At 37.4% G+C, this 16,091-nt stretch overlaps 1 protein-coding gene across 2 annotated transcripts in view; it reads right to left on the bottom strand.

Annotated features, from left to right (window-relative positions):
* LOC140145704 (dedicator of cytokinesis protein 7-like) overlaps positions 1-16,091 on the bottom strand; it is a 79,247-nt gene that overhangs the window by 26,634 nt on the left and 36,522 nt on the right. For both annotated transcript variants that reach the window (XM_072167386.1, XM_072167387.1), the window contains 6 exons: positions 7,391-7,477; positions 5,893-6,109; positions 4,356-4,517; positions 3,564-3,838; positions 2,691-2,786; positions 1,807-1,947 (listed from right to left, as the gene is read on the bottom strand). In XM_072167386.1, coding sequence (XP_072023487.1) covers positions 1,807-1,947; positions 2,691-2,786; positions 3,564-3,838; positions 4,356-4,517; positions 5,893-6,109; positions 7,391-7,477 — 978 coding nt within the window. The remainder of the gene's footprint in view (positions 1-1,806; positions 1,948-2,690; positions 2,787-3,563; positions 3,839-4,355; positions 4,518-5,892; positions 6,110-7,390; positions 7,478-16,091) is intronic.

Genomic DNA, 16,091 nt, shown 5'->3' with positions numbered 1-16,091 from the left:
ATTGTTAAGTTCAATGGAGCATATCTCAATAGTGGCCCTGGAGACATCCGGGTTCAGTTGTGGTGGATGGTCACATATGAACAATTTTTGTCAAAATTTGCATTTGAACAGTTTTTGCCAACATTTGAATCTGAATAATTTGTGTTAGAATTTGCATCTGAACAATTTTTGTTAGAATTTCCTAATTGTTCAGAGTTATGAGCCATTGATCAAATCGAGGGTTGACAAACAGAAGACCTTAACTCAAAAAGTGCCTTTTTGAGAAAAATGAGTAAAAATAATATTTTGCATTGAGATGTGACCAAAATGGCCAAAAGTGAGTTAAGGCCTTCTGTTTGCCAACCCTCGAAATGTAATTGAACATGAACATAGAAGTTATAAAAAGTCATGCTCATTGGCTAATCCACATTCATGACAACCATATATTTGACCCATTGCTCATCGTGCGTGTAGAAACGGAAGAGACTTCGCCTCTATTCAACAGATGATCACCATCATATACTTGGAACTCTGAGCAGGGCTTGAAAAAATGTCAATTTCCCGGGAAGCAAGCAAAATTTCCCACAATTTATAGCATGTTTTATATACAAAAAGACACAATTTCCTCCAAACACCAGAATTTCCTCCAAACACCAACATTTCCTGGGAATGAGCTTCCCAAATTCCCCACTTTTTCGAGCCATGACTCTGAGAAACCTTTTAGAAGCACTTTTTTTTTCACAAGAATATTTAACAATACAAAAAGAAAGTTCACCTGGGTCAATAATTAGGATCAAATTAGGCTCTGTAGGTCAGCTCATACATCACAAACTAGCATACGATATGAAAGATAATCGCTTTTCCCAGAATCTGGGGGTCTGAGACTGTGCAGTTGTGTCCAAATTGACCTTTTGACCCTGTTTGTTGTTGAACACATAATTGATAACACAACAAAAGGGGCACAAGAAAAATTGCATGAGTGCAACACATACAAATGGCAAGTTGTTCAGTCATCACTATAAGCATAATACAAATAGGAGACAGCACCAACAACAAAGGATTTAGTCTCAGTCTGGGTGTCTCCGCTTCAGTGAGCTGGAGCCCAGAAACTCAGAGGGCATCTTCAACCACACAAACTGGGGAGGTCCTCTAAACAAACAACTCAGGAGGGGGAGTTGGGTTAACATTTTTCACACAAATTCTTCCATCTTTTGAAAAAAAAATCATGCACAATTTCAAAATGCGGCTGGATTTGTGCCACCAGAAATAATAAAACATTTATCACAACGTGCTGGTAGAATCATTGGTGCAATACCAGACAAAATACAACAGTATAATATTGGCAGGTATGCCTACCTGTGACTGCGAATGCAGCGAGCATGAAAAATGGAAAGTTAGTACATTAATGTATTGTGAAATCAAATTTATCTTTATACATGAAATTATTAGACTACAGCTGTAAGAGTAAAAAGACAATTTATATATAGATGAAATGTATCAGGTTTGAGTTTATAGTAACCAGTGTGCATGAAGGGAATCAGGTAGTCTCAGACTCGATAATTCCTTGAATTAGGCAGACTGCCAAGATTTCTGGTAGTCCATAAAAATATTTCCTTTCAGAGATATGGTGCCAAATCACAGACGATTTCTTACACTTCCCACAATGCATTTCATGTACCGACTCCAACCTGCAACCGCGAAAATAACAATGTGCGAATATATTCCTTTCATGTTTAAGTCAATGTAAGGAACTTAGAATTGCGAATTTAAAAACAAGGGAAGCAAAAATTAATCATGCAAAAATTTCCATTTTTACAGTCTTCTTACCTTATTGTATCTTGCCACTATATCGTGAACCACAAGGTTGACAATGCTAACTATGTCATTGCAGAAACTCTCAGGGAACCTTGTACGACGTGGAGAACCCAAGCGATCTTTCTCGCACAGATACTGGGCCATACTCTTTACCTGTTGGTCGAAACGAAATGGTAAAAGCTTGTGATTGATCTGTTACCAATTCTAAAATTACTTGTGTTTTAAGTATAGCTAATTCTGGCTAATAAGGATCTCATTCAAGGAACATAATATTTGAAACTATTGCAAGTAAGTGCATCAACGGCAGGCGAATGCCATATATCCACGGGGGCGTTGCATTTTCCAAAATGGGGAGCGTGTATTAGAGGTCATTTTTAGAACGATAATTTTTAAAACTCATGCTGAAATGATGACCTATGAACTTAAAAACGACGACTTCCGATTCACTTCCGGGTTTACGATCAGACTTTCGCCAACTACCATCAGTAGTTAGCAATCGTGTGTGCACCTTGGTCAACTTACTTCACAAGATAGCATGGAAATATCAGCATTTTTTAATCATCTTGGTTGAAAAAAATGATGGGGCATTCAATTGAAGGGGTGCGACTATTCAAGGATATACGGTATTTTAAACAAAATTTTTAAAAAACTTTCTACGAATCAAGTTCTTTATACAAAGGAACATTATGAGGAAATAAATTCAGTGCAATTTTGGGGAGAACATAAATTTTTGCTCTTTTCATGCTCAACTGCGAGAATTGAAATATACAAAAACTCACAATTGCGAATTTAAGGATAAAAGGTACCTAGTTCAAAATCAGCAAAGCGCAAAAGCTTTCACACCTAAAAATTACCACATTAACAGTATTTGAACTTTAAACAAAACTACTACTGACCATGAGTTCAAAGAAGAACCATGCGTGATTAAGAGCCATCTCCTTTGCTTTCCCATTGCATACAACCAGCTGTAAGGCTATCTCCTCATGTAAAACCTGAAAATTGAAAATCATACATATAGAATTCAACTTAATCTTTCACTCCATGGCAACTACTGCCTTAATAACGCCCCTTATTGGTCAACTAACATGATGTAATCATCCGAGTAACCAATCAAAATAGAGCTTTTCAGTCTTACTGACGACTATTCTTACCATATCTCTGATTGGCTTAGTACATGGACAATTCCTCTTTGCAACCAATCAAAATAGTTCTTAGAGGCTGATAATGCAGCTGATAGGGATTAAGAGTAACCTATACTAACTACATCCAGGGTTGCCAAACCCGCGATTTGGTAGCCCAATTGGGCGACTTTTGAAGAGTTTTCCCGCGGCATTTGACAATTTCCTGTCCCATAGAAACCAATGGTTAAGAAAAAAATGTTCAACATTGGCTCCTGCGACTTCCGATAGTTTCCTGCCCCATTTTTCTTTTTCAAAATAAATGATAAATGAAAGTTGCTGTTCAAATTGAAAATAAGGGTCTTTGGGTGACAGATCAAATGGAAAAATAGGGGGTCTTCGGGTGACAGAGCATGTGTTCTTAAAAATATATGGGGTATTTGGGTGACAGCAACGCTGAAAAAGGGGGTCTTATCAGCCTTACATATGCATATCCTCCAAAGTGGGAGTGCCCCCCCCCCCCCGGTCTTTTACCAGCCCACACATAACCACCTCACCACCAGATTTGATGATTTTAGTTAAGCTCATTTAAAACAAGATTGTTTTTATTATTACCCCACAAATATCAACTTTCTCGTAATAACTGCCTACCTTCTTTGGTGGTACTCGTCCACCCAGACCAAGCACAGGTACATTGCCCATCCCTGTTGTACTATTGCGATTACCCTGCTTTCCTGCTGTGTTTCTCTCGCTACCAAATCGGTTGTGTAAGATGCCCTCAACCTCTTCATCCGGAGAGCTTGCGATCTGTAGGCTAGCACTGCTTGTGTTACGCATGTGGCCAAATTGCTGCTTGATGGAGAAACTGGTGGAGCGTGTCACAGTCCCGTAGCTGCCTGCACTGCCTGGTGTTGTTGGGGTGGATCCTAAAATGAGAAGTGAGGAGTAAGTGTGCATTACAAGACAAAAAGTCCAAAAAGTTAGTACCAATTCAATAAAATCCCACTTGGACCAATCCTGTTCTGAAAACTCCTCAAAAATCTAATAAAAATCAAGCACATTCACTCCAGTTTAGATTTTGACATCCCACCATGTTTTTCTCCACTTCTAAAAGTAAACCTTATATGGCTTTTTACTCCTGCAAACTCCCATAACAAAGAGAGGATATATAAGTCCTGTTCATTCCCTTATTCTGGTTTTACAATGCATGTGGTGCACCCTTTCTAGAGGGAAAACAATGTGTATGGGCTTTTCCAGTTGAAATCCATACACCCCTATGGAAGACAAGACCTTTCTCCCACACAGGGGGTATAGATTTCAAAAGGAGTCACCCATTCAGGTTAATCCATTTGAAATTCACACTCCCTGAGTGGATGATGTCATGTCTTCCATTGGAGCATATTGATTTTAACTGGCATAGCCCAATGCCATCAATATACTCACCACTGGATGCATCATCTTCACCATCAGGGGCCATAAATACAAACTGTATGTATGAGCTAAGCAATGAGTTACGACCATGGGTATCTGCAGCGTTATCAAGCAAGCTGTGTATGCGAGCTACGACATGTGCGATGGTTTCAAATGATACTTGACCCATATTCACTAGAAAAAAACACAAATAGACAAAATTATTAATGATATGACAATATTGATATTGATCTGGGATGTCGGGACCAGAATAGTTATAACATTTGGCCGAAAGACATAGCCCAGATTGAACATGTGTGCACATAGACAGCATTATATACCTCATATAGATTCCTCTCATCTGATTGGTTAAAAGTGAGGGCATTGTTTTAACTATGCCCTGTATTTGAGAGAATTTCATCAAAATGAATTATGGACCAGTCATGGAAATGAACTATGGACCGGTTACATCCCGATCAAACTCTACGCTCGCGTGATGGCGTAGTGGGCATTACGCACATGTCGTCCATGCGCTGCCTGCCAGTTGTGGTGACGCGATTGGTAAGTCATGAAACTTTCTTTGTAAATTTAACCATGGTCTTTAACCAATCAGATGACAAAAATCTATATTATTTGGTATATAATACAAATATTGACTGCTTTATTCAGGGCATGGTTAAAATGTTAGGTCCGTGGTGATCTCAAAACCATGCTACGACCTTCGGCTGCGTCTCGGGTCATAGCATGGTTTTGAAATCACCTTGGGCCTATAATTTTAAACATTCCTCTCATAGCAGTCAATATTTGTATTATATGCATCACAGTGTCCATCATTTTGGCATCACTATCCTGAGGAAGATTACTTATTGCATCTTTGAGCTTAGAGTGTACATAGGTTTGTGCATGTATAGTGTGTCCCGTCTTAAGTTGAGAGTAACGCCATGTCCCGCAGGGCATATACGCATGCGTAGAATGTCGATTTGTCTATACACTAGCAACCAGGGCTCGAATTTCAGGTACGCTACCACGGCCATTGTTTGCCCTATTTCAGTTTTGGCCCTGGTGTCCCAGATCTTTGTCAACTGGCGGATGTTTGTACACATGTAGCATGCATTTTAGGCACAGCGCATTACTTGCACCACTCAAGCAAGCACACTCTTTCAATCAAAGTTTACCGGCGCATGGAGAATTAACACTATTTTACCCTCCATTAGAGAATTGCAAGCAAGACATAGTCAGTTCTCTTTAGTTCTATCACATTGGACAATTCCGTTTGAAATCCACACTCCCCCTGTGGAAGATTTTGGAAATATCTTCCACAGGGGGAGTATGCATTTCAAATGGAATAACACATTAACAGCTCCATTTGAATTTCATACACCCTCTGAGAAAGATTCAACCGGAATCTTCCACAGATGGAGGGTGAGTTTTAAACAGTTGATTAATGTGCTAGATCCATTTGAAATTCATACTCCCCCTGTGGAATAGTTTTCCAAAATCTTCCACAGGGGGAGTGTGCATTTTAAACAGAATAGCCCATTCTTTGATAAAAACATGACAAGGTCCTTACCTAAGTGTCCAGCAACTATAGGTGGATGGGTCATCATCAACACCAGCTTATTCAAGATAATGTGCAGGAATTTGACCAAGGGTTCTGCTACCGACTCGGTCAGCTCAATGGTGCTACGGATCAGATCCGATTCCATATTCTGCTCACCGATGAGACGTGGGATCTTGCCTTCCTCTATGGAATGACAGAGGCTTAAGAAACGATCTATGTATTTGTCCTGAAAAAGCAATGTTAAATATAAGTAATGTAAGAATACATACATACATAAAATATGTCTATAGCGCTTCTTTGCAGTTCAAAGCGCTTTACAGTACAAATAAAAACAAATGAAATTACAACAATTCAAAAAGGTGGGTTTTAAGATGCCTTTTAAAGATCTGCAGTGACGGGGCCTCTCTGATGGAAGTGGGCAGTGAATTCCAGTGGCGTGGACCATACACTGAGAACCCACGGTCAGCTGCAGATCTTTTGGTCTTGGGAATAGCAAGTCTGGTAACGTCCTTGGAGGAGCGAAGATTACGTTTGCTGGAATGGGTGTTATACATAGAAATTAGCTCAGACAAGTAGGTGGGCGCACTGTTATTTATGTATACACTGATATATGAGAACAAGGATTTTGAAGTTAACTCACTGCTTGACTGGGAGCCAGTGAAGATGGGTGAGATAAGGTGATATATGATCGCGCCTACGAATACCGAAAATCAAGCGAGCAGCTTTGTTTTGAATGCATTGAATTTTTGTGAGTTGGGCTTCAGTGATACCAGCAAGCAGCGAGTTACCATAATCAAGGCGGGAGCTCACAAGGGCTCAAACAACATGATGACAGTGAAGAATAGTGTATTTTAACCCTAAACTTAGTGTAAAATACCGTAACCACCCAGGTATAAGCCCACCTTCGTCTATAAGCCCACTCCCTATTTTTCAAAACATTCTGGGAACAAGGGTGCACTCAGGTATAAGCCCAGTAAATTTTGGCCAAGTTCTTAAATCAAATCAATGCTTTGCTCTTATTTAAGAACAAATATCAGTTGATAATTCCACACTTATATTTTTAAGAAATTGACATAGAAGATTATAGAAATTACTGGTACATTGGGCATATACAAATGAGGGTGATTGTTCTTATTTTTAAATTCAAGCACTAGCCCTTCCCCGGTTATAAGCCCACCCCCATATTTGAAGGGAAATCTGCCATCTAGGGGATGGGCTTATACCGGAGTGGTTACGGTATGTTAAACGCATGCATCACTGATGTGTTAAACGTTCAAGAAAATAAATGTATTAACACATCCCTAGTGTAAATTGCCAAATGTTCACAGGGCAGTTATTGCACTTACCCACTTCTGGCACTGAGCAGTCAAAGATCACATTTCCTTCCAGTCGAATGTGTCATCATCATCATCACCACTGCCACTGTCATCATCATATTCATTTCTTACCCCACCCCCATCCCCCACACTCCACCCCCCCACCGATTTTGCCTTTGCCATGGCCTTACCTGTGCATGTAGAGAAGACACAGCTTTCACTTCAATGCTAAACAATGGTTTATGTCCATCAACCCATTTCATGGTTGGTAACTGTACCTAGAAATTCACACAAAATAATATTCTCAACATCAATAACGAGGAAACAGAAATGCAATGGGCTATTCCTGTTGAAATCCACACTACCCCTGTGGAAGATTTTGGAAATATCTTCCACATGGGGAGTATGTTTTTCAAATGTAACTGTTCAGAGTTAATCATTTTGAAACCCATACTCCCCCTGTATTATGACTTTACCTATATCTTCTACAACTGGAGTGAGTATTTCAAATGGAAGTTACCCAATTGTCTATTCTATTCAAAACTTTTACTCCCTCTGTGGAAGACTTTAGCTAAATCTTCCATAGGGGTAGTGTGGATTATAAATGGAATAGCCCAATGCATCATTTGAAAGTTTTACAAACTGGACTATTCCATTTGCAATCTGCTATACCCCTGTGAAAGATTTCTGAAAAGTCTTCCACAGAAGGAGAAGGAGTGTCAAATGGAATTGCCTAGGGTTAATTTATATTTTGCAGCCCAAACTTCCATGTATATGACTTTACCTATATCTTCCACAAGTGGAGTGAGTATTTCAAATAAAAGTTACTTGATTGTTTATTCTATTTGAAACCCATACTCCCTCTGTGAAAGACTTTACCTAAATCTTCCACAGAGGGAGTGTGGATTGAATATACTCCTTAGTTGATTTTTTACGTCTTCCATGGTCAGAGCTGTGCGTATCTTGTACACCAGCGTAAACACACAGGCGGTAAACAATCACGCTGATTGACAACAAGGTTTACCCATTGGTTGTCGGCACGTATAAGTTAGCTAGAAATCTTCCAAGTGTAAGAGACTTATTTCAGTCTCTTACACACTATCGCATTTGCGATCCTATACTTTTAATTTGGTATTGCCATGGTCATAGGAACTGATTTAGTCCCAAAATATAGCTGACTACACCTATCAATAACACAGTATACCTTAGTATGTTACAAGTATGAATCGTCTTGGTTAACCTATGTAAGAAGACAAATCTATTTATTCTAAATCTACAAGGGTCAGTCAGTATGTAATGGAAGTTGACCTTTGACCCCTTGGGGTCCCCTTATATTGAATATTTAGATGGAATTTCTTGATGATCACATGAAGAATGTACATTTACCTTTCAAACTACATGTATACCATATACTTGATTACGTAACAGTATTAGCATAAAATCAATAGACTAGGCACACTGCCAAATCACGCAAAAAGGCGGGCCTATTAAATTACAGCGAAGGCACATGTTTATAATGTTCAAGAACAGCAAAAGTACATGGTGCATATGGCTAGTTTTAGGCAGGAGTAACCATTAGGTCCAAGTACTGCTTTTTGTAAAATATGAATGAAAAAAATGAAGGGAAGCAAAATTATTCTTCAAAAATGTTGAAAATGATAAGGCAGTTATTACAAATGACATTAATTATGTCCAAAACAAAACAGGGGAAAATATAATGACTGGTCTCATGTGAGAGCTGGTACTCAAGACAATGTTAACTGATGCAAATTAAACAACAATCTGCGCATGGGTAGGTGGGATGATCGATATAACATGCTGGAAATGTATGAAAATTGCCAAATTTCATGTAAATAGGGTTCAAAATATTACAAAATGCTATGTAAATGAAATTTGGATGATCTCAACCTGATATAATCAGAAAATTTGTAAATATAAATTTCTCATTCAAACGATGACCCCTCTCTTTGTACCACTACTTTTTGTATTTAATGTAATAGTAGAACAATATATAGTAGAATAACAATTATATTTTAATCACGGTTTCAAATATTTTTCTAGGGAAACTCCCATTTTAATGTTTGGGGTTAGTAAACAGAACTGACAAAAAGAATTAAATTTCCACATTTGCTATTATTGGCAATATCAAAATGTTTAGAGAAAGAAAAGCCTTATTTTTGTCAAATATAACACATATTTGACCACACATTATAAATAAACTTTAATAAACCTTAACCGCTCGACAAAGATGGTTGTATGAGCTGGGAGTTTGTGTTTGACTACTAATCCAAAAGACCACACTCTCCATACTTTAATTCCAGAGAAAATGTAAAAAATACAACAATACCTCATTTCAGCATCTTATTTCCCTTAATAAATTGACTCGTTTTCAGCCAGTGACTGTAGACCATTGTTTTTTATGCTAATGCTGTGATGTAATCAAGTGTGCGATATCATTTTTACATGTGTTGTTTGAAAGACAAAGGTACACTGTTTATGTGATCATAGAGAAATGTCTTGAAAATAATTGGGGTTATAAGACAACTTTCATTATTTACTGACTGCCCCTCGTACTCAAATTACAGGCCCATTCAGCGATTTGCTCATTCTGAAAATCGTTAAAATCATCAAAATTCAGTTTTTTGCACCTTTTTTAATAGCATAGTGGTTAAACCGAACAAAATAGAACATTATACTTGAAACTGTAATATCTCTACTTAGGTCAAGAAATTAGCTACAGATATTGAATGGGTTACAATTTTAATTTGTCAATACTAGTTTTTTCCTCACTTTTTGCCAAATTTTTTATTTCAAAAATACATGACAATGTTAATGACTTGTACTTCGCTTTTAAGCAATTTAAACACAATTTAAATTTGTTTACACTTTCCGCTCTTTCGCTGGAATCACTGAATGGGTTAGAACTGTAGTACTATCAGATGGTTATAATTATAAAGGCTTTCCCAAAATGTCTCTATAGAAAATCACAGATCAGTATATAATATTAACATCACAAGTTTGTAGTACAGATAGATCTTGCACAGTAAAGTTACGGAAATGATATTGTTATTTTCAAAACAGCCTGGATATGTAAAAAGTTAATCGCATATTTCAATGTTTTAACAAATTTGATTGAGTTCAGTGCTGTACGGTGCGACCATTTTAGGCGCATTGGCGACCAGATTTTTTCGAATGCGACTAAACCTTCAATCCCTGGCGCCAATGGCGACCAAGTGTTGAAGCTTTTAATCGCCAGCAAATGCAAAACATGTACATAACATAGCATTCAATAGTGCGCATGTACGGCTATGCATTATTATGACGTCTCGATGGGGACTTTCTAGAAAACATAGGCCTACACTTACATGCTGTGTATGAAGTATGTAGCATTCAATGGGAATGTACATAGATTGGGTACAGCAGCTATGAACATTCAACGCCCATGGCTGTGACAGGGAAGCCCCTGGTCATTAAGTATTCTGTATGTATTGCGTGCAGTCAATAGGCCTTTAGGATACAAGAACAGGATTCGAGTGGTTGGAATATGATGAGTTGGCGCCTCAGTTTTTTTACTTCGGGAGCAAAATTTGGGCGCCTAAATTTATAAAGTTAGGAGCCATTGGCTCCTCAATCAGTTTTTGCACCGTACACCACTGATTGAGTTAGGCATGACTAGATGTATTAAAATACCGTAAATGTTCTGGCGCTATGGGCTCCCTTGACATAAGTGGAATTTAAGGCACAACCTTAAAAGGCCCTCCCGTAAAATTCCCACCAGCAAATAAGGGCACTGAACATTAATTCTTGTTGGGATTTCAGAGGAGGGAGCTCTCTATTTGCACATGAAATTTACCCCAAGGCAAAGGAGCCCAGCTGCGCCATTAGGCGAACGTTTATGGTACATATAGTCATGACTAACTCAATCGAATTTGTTAACACATTACCAAAAAAGTTAATACTCTGGATTCTTAGTTCACCAATGTTTGCCTCCATATAAAACAAACCAACAGAGCATTAAATTGAAACTTGAAACAGTGGCTTTTTCAATGGGAAAATAAGCAAACTATTATAAAACTCATATCATCAAATCTATAAATGTAATAAACCCAATATATATAATCGGATATTTTTCTAATTTCAGACTTTCCCAAGTTTTGGGGATGGGATTAGTATCAGACATGGGACTATAACAGAGTGATTACAGTAATAGAACTTTTTTTTTAGTTGCAAACCATCCACTCAATTTCTGGATCTTCCAAAATAAAGATGAACTGTGAAAGCCAAAACATGTCAGGAAAAGCTGCTTGTGGATTGCTACTCTTCGCGATCTGCAATTCAGTGGATAGTCCATGACTAATTATGCAAAATAGTACTCATCATGCTTGTTAGTGTTCAATCACCAGAAATATTAATTTCAATATAAACTGCCCCGTGTCAGAACAGTTGATTGATAAATCCTGCGGATAATTGTAACTCCTTCTGTCTCAATGTAGACCCTATAAGCAAACATTGGTTATGCATTTCATTTACAAAAAAAGCCTTGATCAAATTGCACAAATTGACATTCTACTTCCAATTACTAAAATAAAACAAGTGTTTGAACAATATAAATGGAGTGAGTTTTGATATTAAATCTAATAAATCCAATTTTGTGCCTATTTTTGCATTTTTCTCAAAAATTATAGCGTATTGGTGACAAGTAAGATAGTGTGATGTGCCCTGAGTAATTTAATTTAATTTAATATTTAACTTTGTTTACAATCTGAAAGTATGTCATGAGATGGGAAACCCCTTGTACTTGCAATTGGAATTCCCCAAATTATTGTAAACAAAGTCAGATCTATGTTTGGAACTTGGAAATCCCCAGTTCAGTATATTGCACCATAGTCAGAAAAAACCTCAGGAAGTGATGTAATGTGAAAGGTGAATGTGTATAATTAATCTTGGGAAATCCCAAGATTGCAGCAATGTTGTGAAAATGTGATTGAAGTAATGGTTTATTAATAGATGATGGGTTTTTTGCATGAGTACTGATATAAAAAGCTGGAGGTTTTTGTTGGGACTTTACAGAATGCCGTGGGAGATTGAGAAACTCCACATGTGTGTGATGGTCTTCGTGCTTCAAAAAAGAAGTACATTTTAACCAGTTTATATAGCCAATAATTGAGCTAATTTTAATACAGCAACGAAGAAGACAGCGAGCACACAAAAGTGCTCTTTCTCATCAAAGGATTAAAAGTTCTTCTGTCAAATTGCTGGAGTTTGCTGGGTTTGTGAAGGCCACGCATCTGTCAAAAAACAGCGGACCTGTGTTAAAGAAACCTGTTCCCTGGAAAAAGAGTGATTGGTGAAAGAAACACCATTTTTGGAGAAAGCAGCGCAAGGAGACATATTTGTGGAGAAAGCAGCGCAAGGAGATATATTTGTGGAGATAGCAGCGCAAAGGAGATTGGAGGAAGCATCATCATTTTCATATGAGGATTTTATACATGAAGGATTTATAAATGCAAGTGTACTATGGACTTCGCTGATTTTCGCAGGACAAGTGAATAAGGATATATTACATCAGTCGTCCAGAACATTGCAAGAACTCTAGAATCACCAACAAGAAGACCGCTGGTTAAGTACCTATAGAATAAAACTGATTGTGTGATTTTATTGTAATTGTTGTTATATGTACCAAGCATACTTTGTTTTCAATTAAAGACTTAGATTATGTTAGCTTAATCAAACAGTGTATTTGTGTTGTGCATTCGTGTGAGTTCGGGTAAAAGGTGATTTTGGCCTTGAGTCAAGTACGACTTCAGTAACAATAGGTATATTATAGGGGCAAGGACTACAACTACTGCACTGGACATTTGATTTCAGCACAGACAACAGTTGTGGAGTTACAGTCAAAAATGAGGGAAAACCAATATTTGATCAATAAATCAATAACTACTTGCCTTGAATTGCTGAATTTTCAGTGCAGTAGTTGTAGTCCTTGCCCCTACAAATATACATATCTTACTTGGCATCAATGCGCTTTAATTTTTGAGAAAAATGCAAAAATAGGCACAAAATTGGGCATGTGTGTAGTACCCCTTAACTTACTATTTGCAACTTTGCAACATTGCATCTGGAATCACCAGACTTCATCATGCTGGACTGGTCACTGGTGGTTCCACACGCAATATAGCAAACTTGCATAAAGTAAGTTCCAATATTAGATTTAATTCCAAAACTCTGTTGAAAACTACTGGACAACTAAGAACATTCACTCAATATAAATGGAGTGTTGGATAAACTACATGTAATATGCATGAACAAGCATTTTGATTTGTGACTATCAGTGCATATATGTGAATATATTGCTAAATCAAGTGACAACTGGTGACTACCTACATTGTAAACTACATGATACAATGTAGGCCTACAGGAATTCTTGTATGCATGCATATCTTCCAATGGCAGCACCAGGTTTGTTTGTTTTTCCCCAGGGGACAATGGTGGTGGGTAAATCAGATTATTTGGCATGGTTTGCCTCAAAAAGTGGAATTTTCTATAATTTTGGCTCTGACTGAAGGAACCTGGATGGAGGGAAAGCCCAATTTGTTTGTTGGAGGGCAAATGCCTCCCTTGGCACCACCATTGGTATACCAAAAGTGCTTGCTCTTAATGCTTTTATGTATAATATTCTATGAACATTACAGTGCATGGGTATAATAAACAAGGCATAACTAACCATCATGGACTATATAGATAACATAAATTATGTCGCATAATGACACTAACAAGCATTTGTTTATCGCATGTGCTATTTAATTTGTATACATGACTGATGCCAAGATGTAAATAAATGTAATGCAATGCAATGCAATGCTATGCTATGCTATGCTATGCTATGCTATGCAATGCAATGCAATGCAATGCAATGCAATGCAATGCAATGCAATGCAATGCAATGCAATGCAATGCAATGCAATGCAATGCAATGCATTGCAATGCAATGCAATGCAATGCAATGCTATGTAATGTAATGTAATGTAATGTTATAATGTAATGCATTGTATTGAATGTAACTTGACATAATGTAACATAACATTATGCATTGCAATGCAATGCAATGCAATACAATGCAATGATATGCAATAATGCAATGCAATACAGTGCAATGCAATGCAATGCAATGCAATACAATGCAATGCTATGCAATAATGCAATGTAATACAGTGCAATGTAATGCAATGCAATGCAATGCAATGCTATGCAATGCAATACAGTGCAATGCAATGCAATGCAATGCAATACAATGCAATGCTATGCAATAATACAATGCAATACAGTGTAATGCAATGCAATGCAATGCAATGCAATGCAATGCAATGCAATACAATATAATGCAATGCAATGCTATGCAATAATGCAATGCAATGCAATGCAATGCAATGCTATATGCAATACAATGCAATGCAATGCTATGCAATAATGCAATGCAATGCAATGCAATGCAATGCAATGCAATGCAATACAATACAATGCAATGCTATGCAATAATGCAATGCAATGCAGTGCAATGCAGTGCAATGCTATGCAATACAATGCAATGCAATGCAATGCATTTCATTGTCTATACATCTATTTTACAATAATTAAAACACTCATTTTATAAAAACATCAACTAAAATATTGTTAGACATTTAGTATAGGATTATTTTCTCTCATTGCTGACTTGTTATGACAGGGAAGTTGGATGGATTAATTATCATGGTTATTTTCTAAGTTCTTACAAAAGGTTCCTGTTATCGCAATCAGTGGCTGTGCAAGGGGGGGCATAGGGGCACTGGCACCCCCAAACTTTGGCTCCCCTACTCCTCTGCCCCAGAAAAGATGAAAAAATCAAGACAAATTTCATCTTTTTGAAGTTAAGCCAAAACTGCACAATTTGAAGCATTTCCTCAGATTTGTACCCCTTTCCAATTGTCTCTTCCCCCCTAGTACTGCCACTAATTGCACTAGTAAATTTAAGAATGGCAATGTGCCCTGGGGTTAATCTCCTAACAACCATGTCTACCATTTTCTTTGGCAATTTGGTTTAGTTTCGTTGTAAAATTAGCAAAGGAATTTTATCTTATAACAGAATGATGGATTTGAATTGAGGTTTAGTTTCATATTGTGTAACACCAAAGAAAGAGTTATGAGCATTTAATAACATGATTATGTTATTGCACAATAAGTTATTGCATGATGAGAGGTATAATAAAATGTATTGAGGGGTACATTTAGCTCATCAATGGAGAAGCATAAAACTATATAATACCACTTTTATCAGGATTGAGTAACTTCAGAGCAATATTTCCTACTGCACAAACTGAGGTAACATAAAAGAGGTCAAAATATAGGCTGGTAGATATACAGAAAAATGGTTGCTCTAAAAAGAGCTGGTCAGGGTGGACTGTTCATTGCAAAAAGGGCAATGAAAAGCATTTATTCCATTCCCACTTGTTATTTTCTGCTCAAAAGATTTGCCTTGTTCTTCCATCCAGCCTTAAACACACTGAATAGAAGAACAAAGCTATATTCAGCAGAGAATGGAAAAATCTGACGACCCTTCAAATAATTGTGTACCTAGGCTACTTGGAAATTGGTTCTAATCCTGAAAACTGGTATATATATAGTTCTCTTCCAACAAACCTATTGAAACAATGTACATGTAGACCTACAATATGTTATGAAAGAAGCTGTCTATTTCAATGTATGCATCTGGGCTCAAATATGGCACTTGCTCGTTAGCAAGCAATGGGCATTCTAGTTAAAATTCACACAGACATAACCATAATGACCTACACACTGGGTCATAGATTTCAAATGGATGCACCCATTCAGGTAACTCCATTTGAAATTCACACTCTC

This window comes from Amphiura filiformis, unplaced genomic scaffold, assembly GCF_039555335.1.
Source record: "Amphiura filiformis unplaced genomic scaffold, Afil_fr2py scaffold_594, whole genome shotgun sequence".
NCBI lineage: Eukaryota > Metazoa > Echinodermata > Ophiuroidea > Amphilepidida > Amphiuridae > Amphiura > Amphiura filiformis.
The sequence above is the reverse complement of the archived record's forward strand: the minus strand, read 5'-3'. Positions and strand labels throughout refer to the sequence as shown.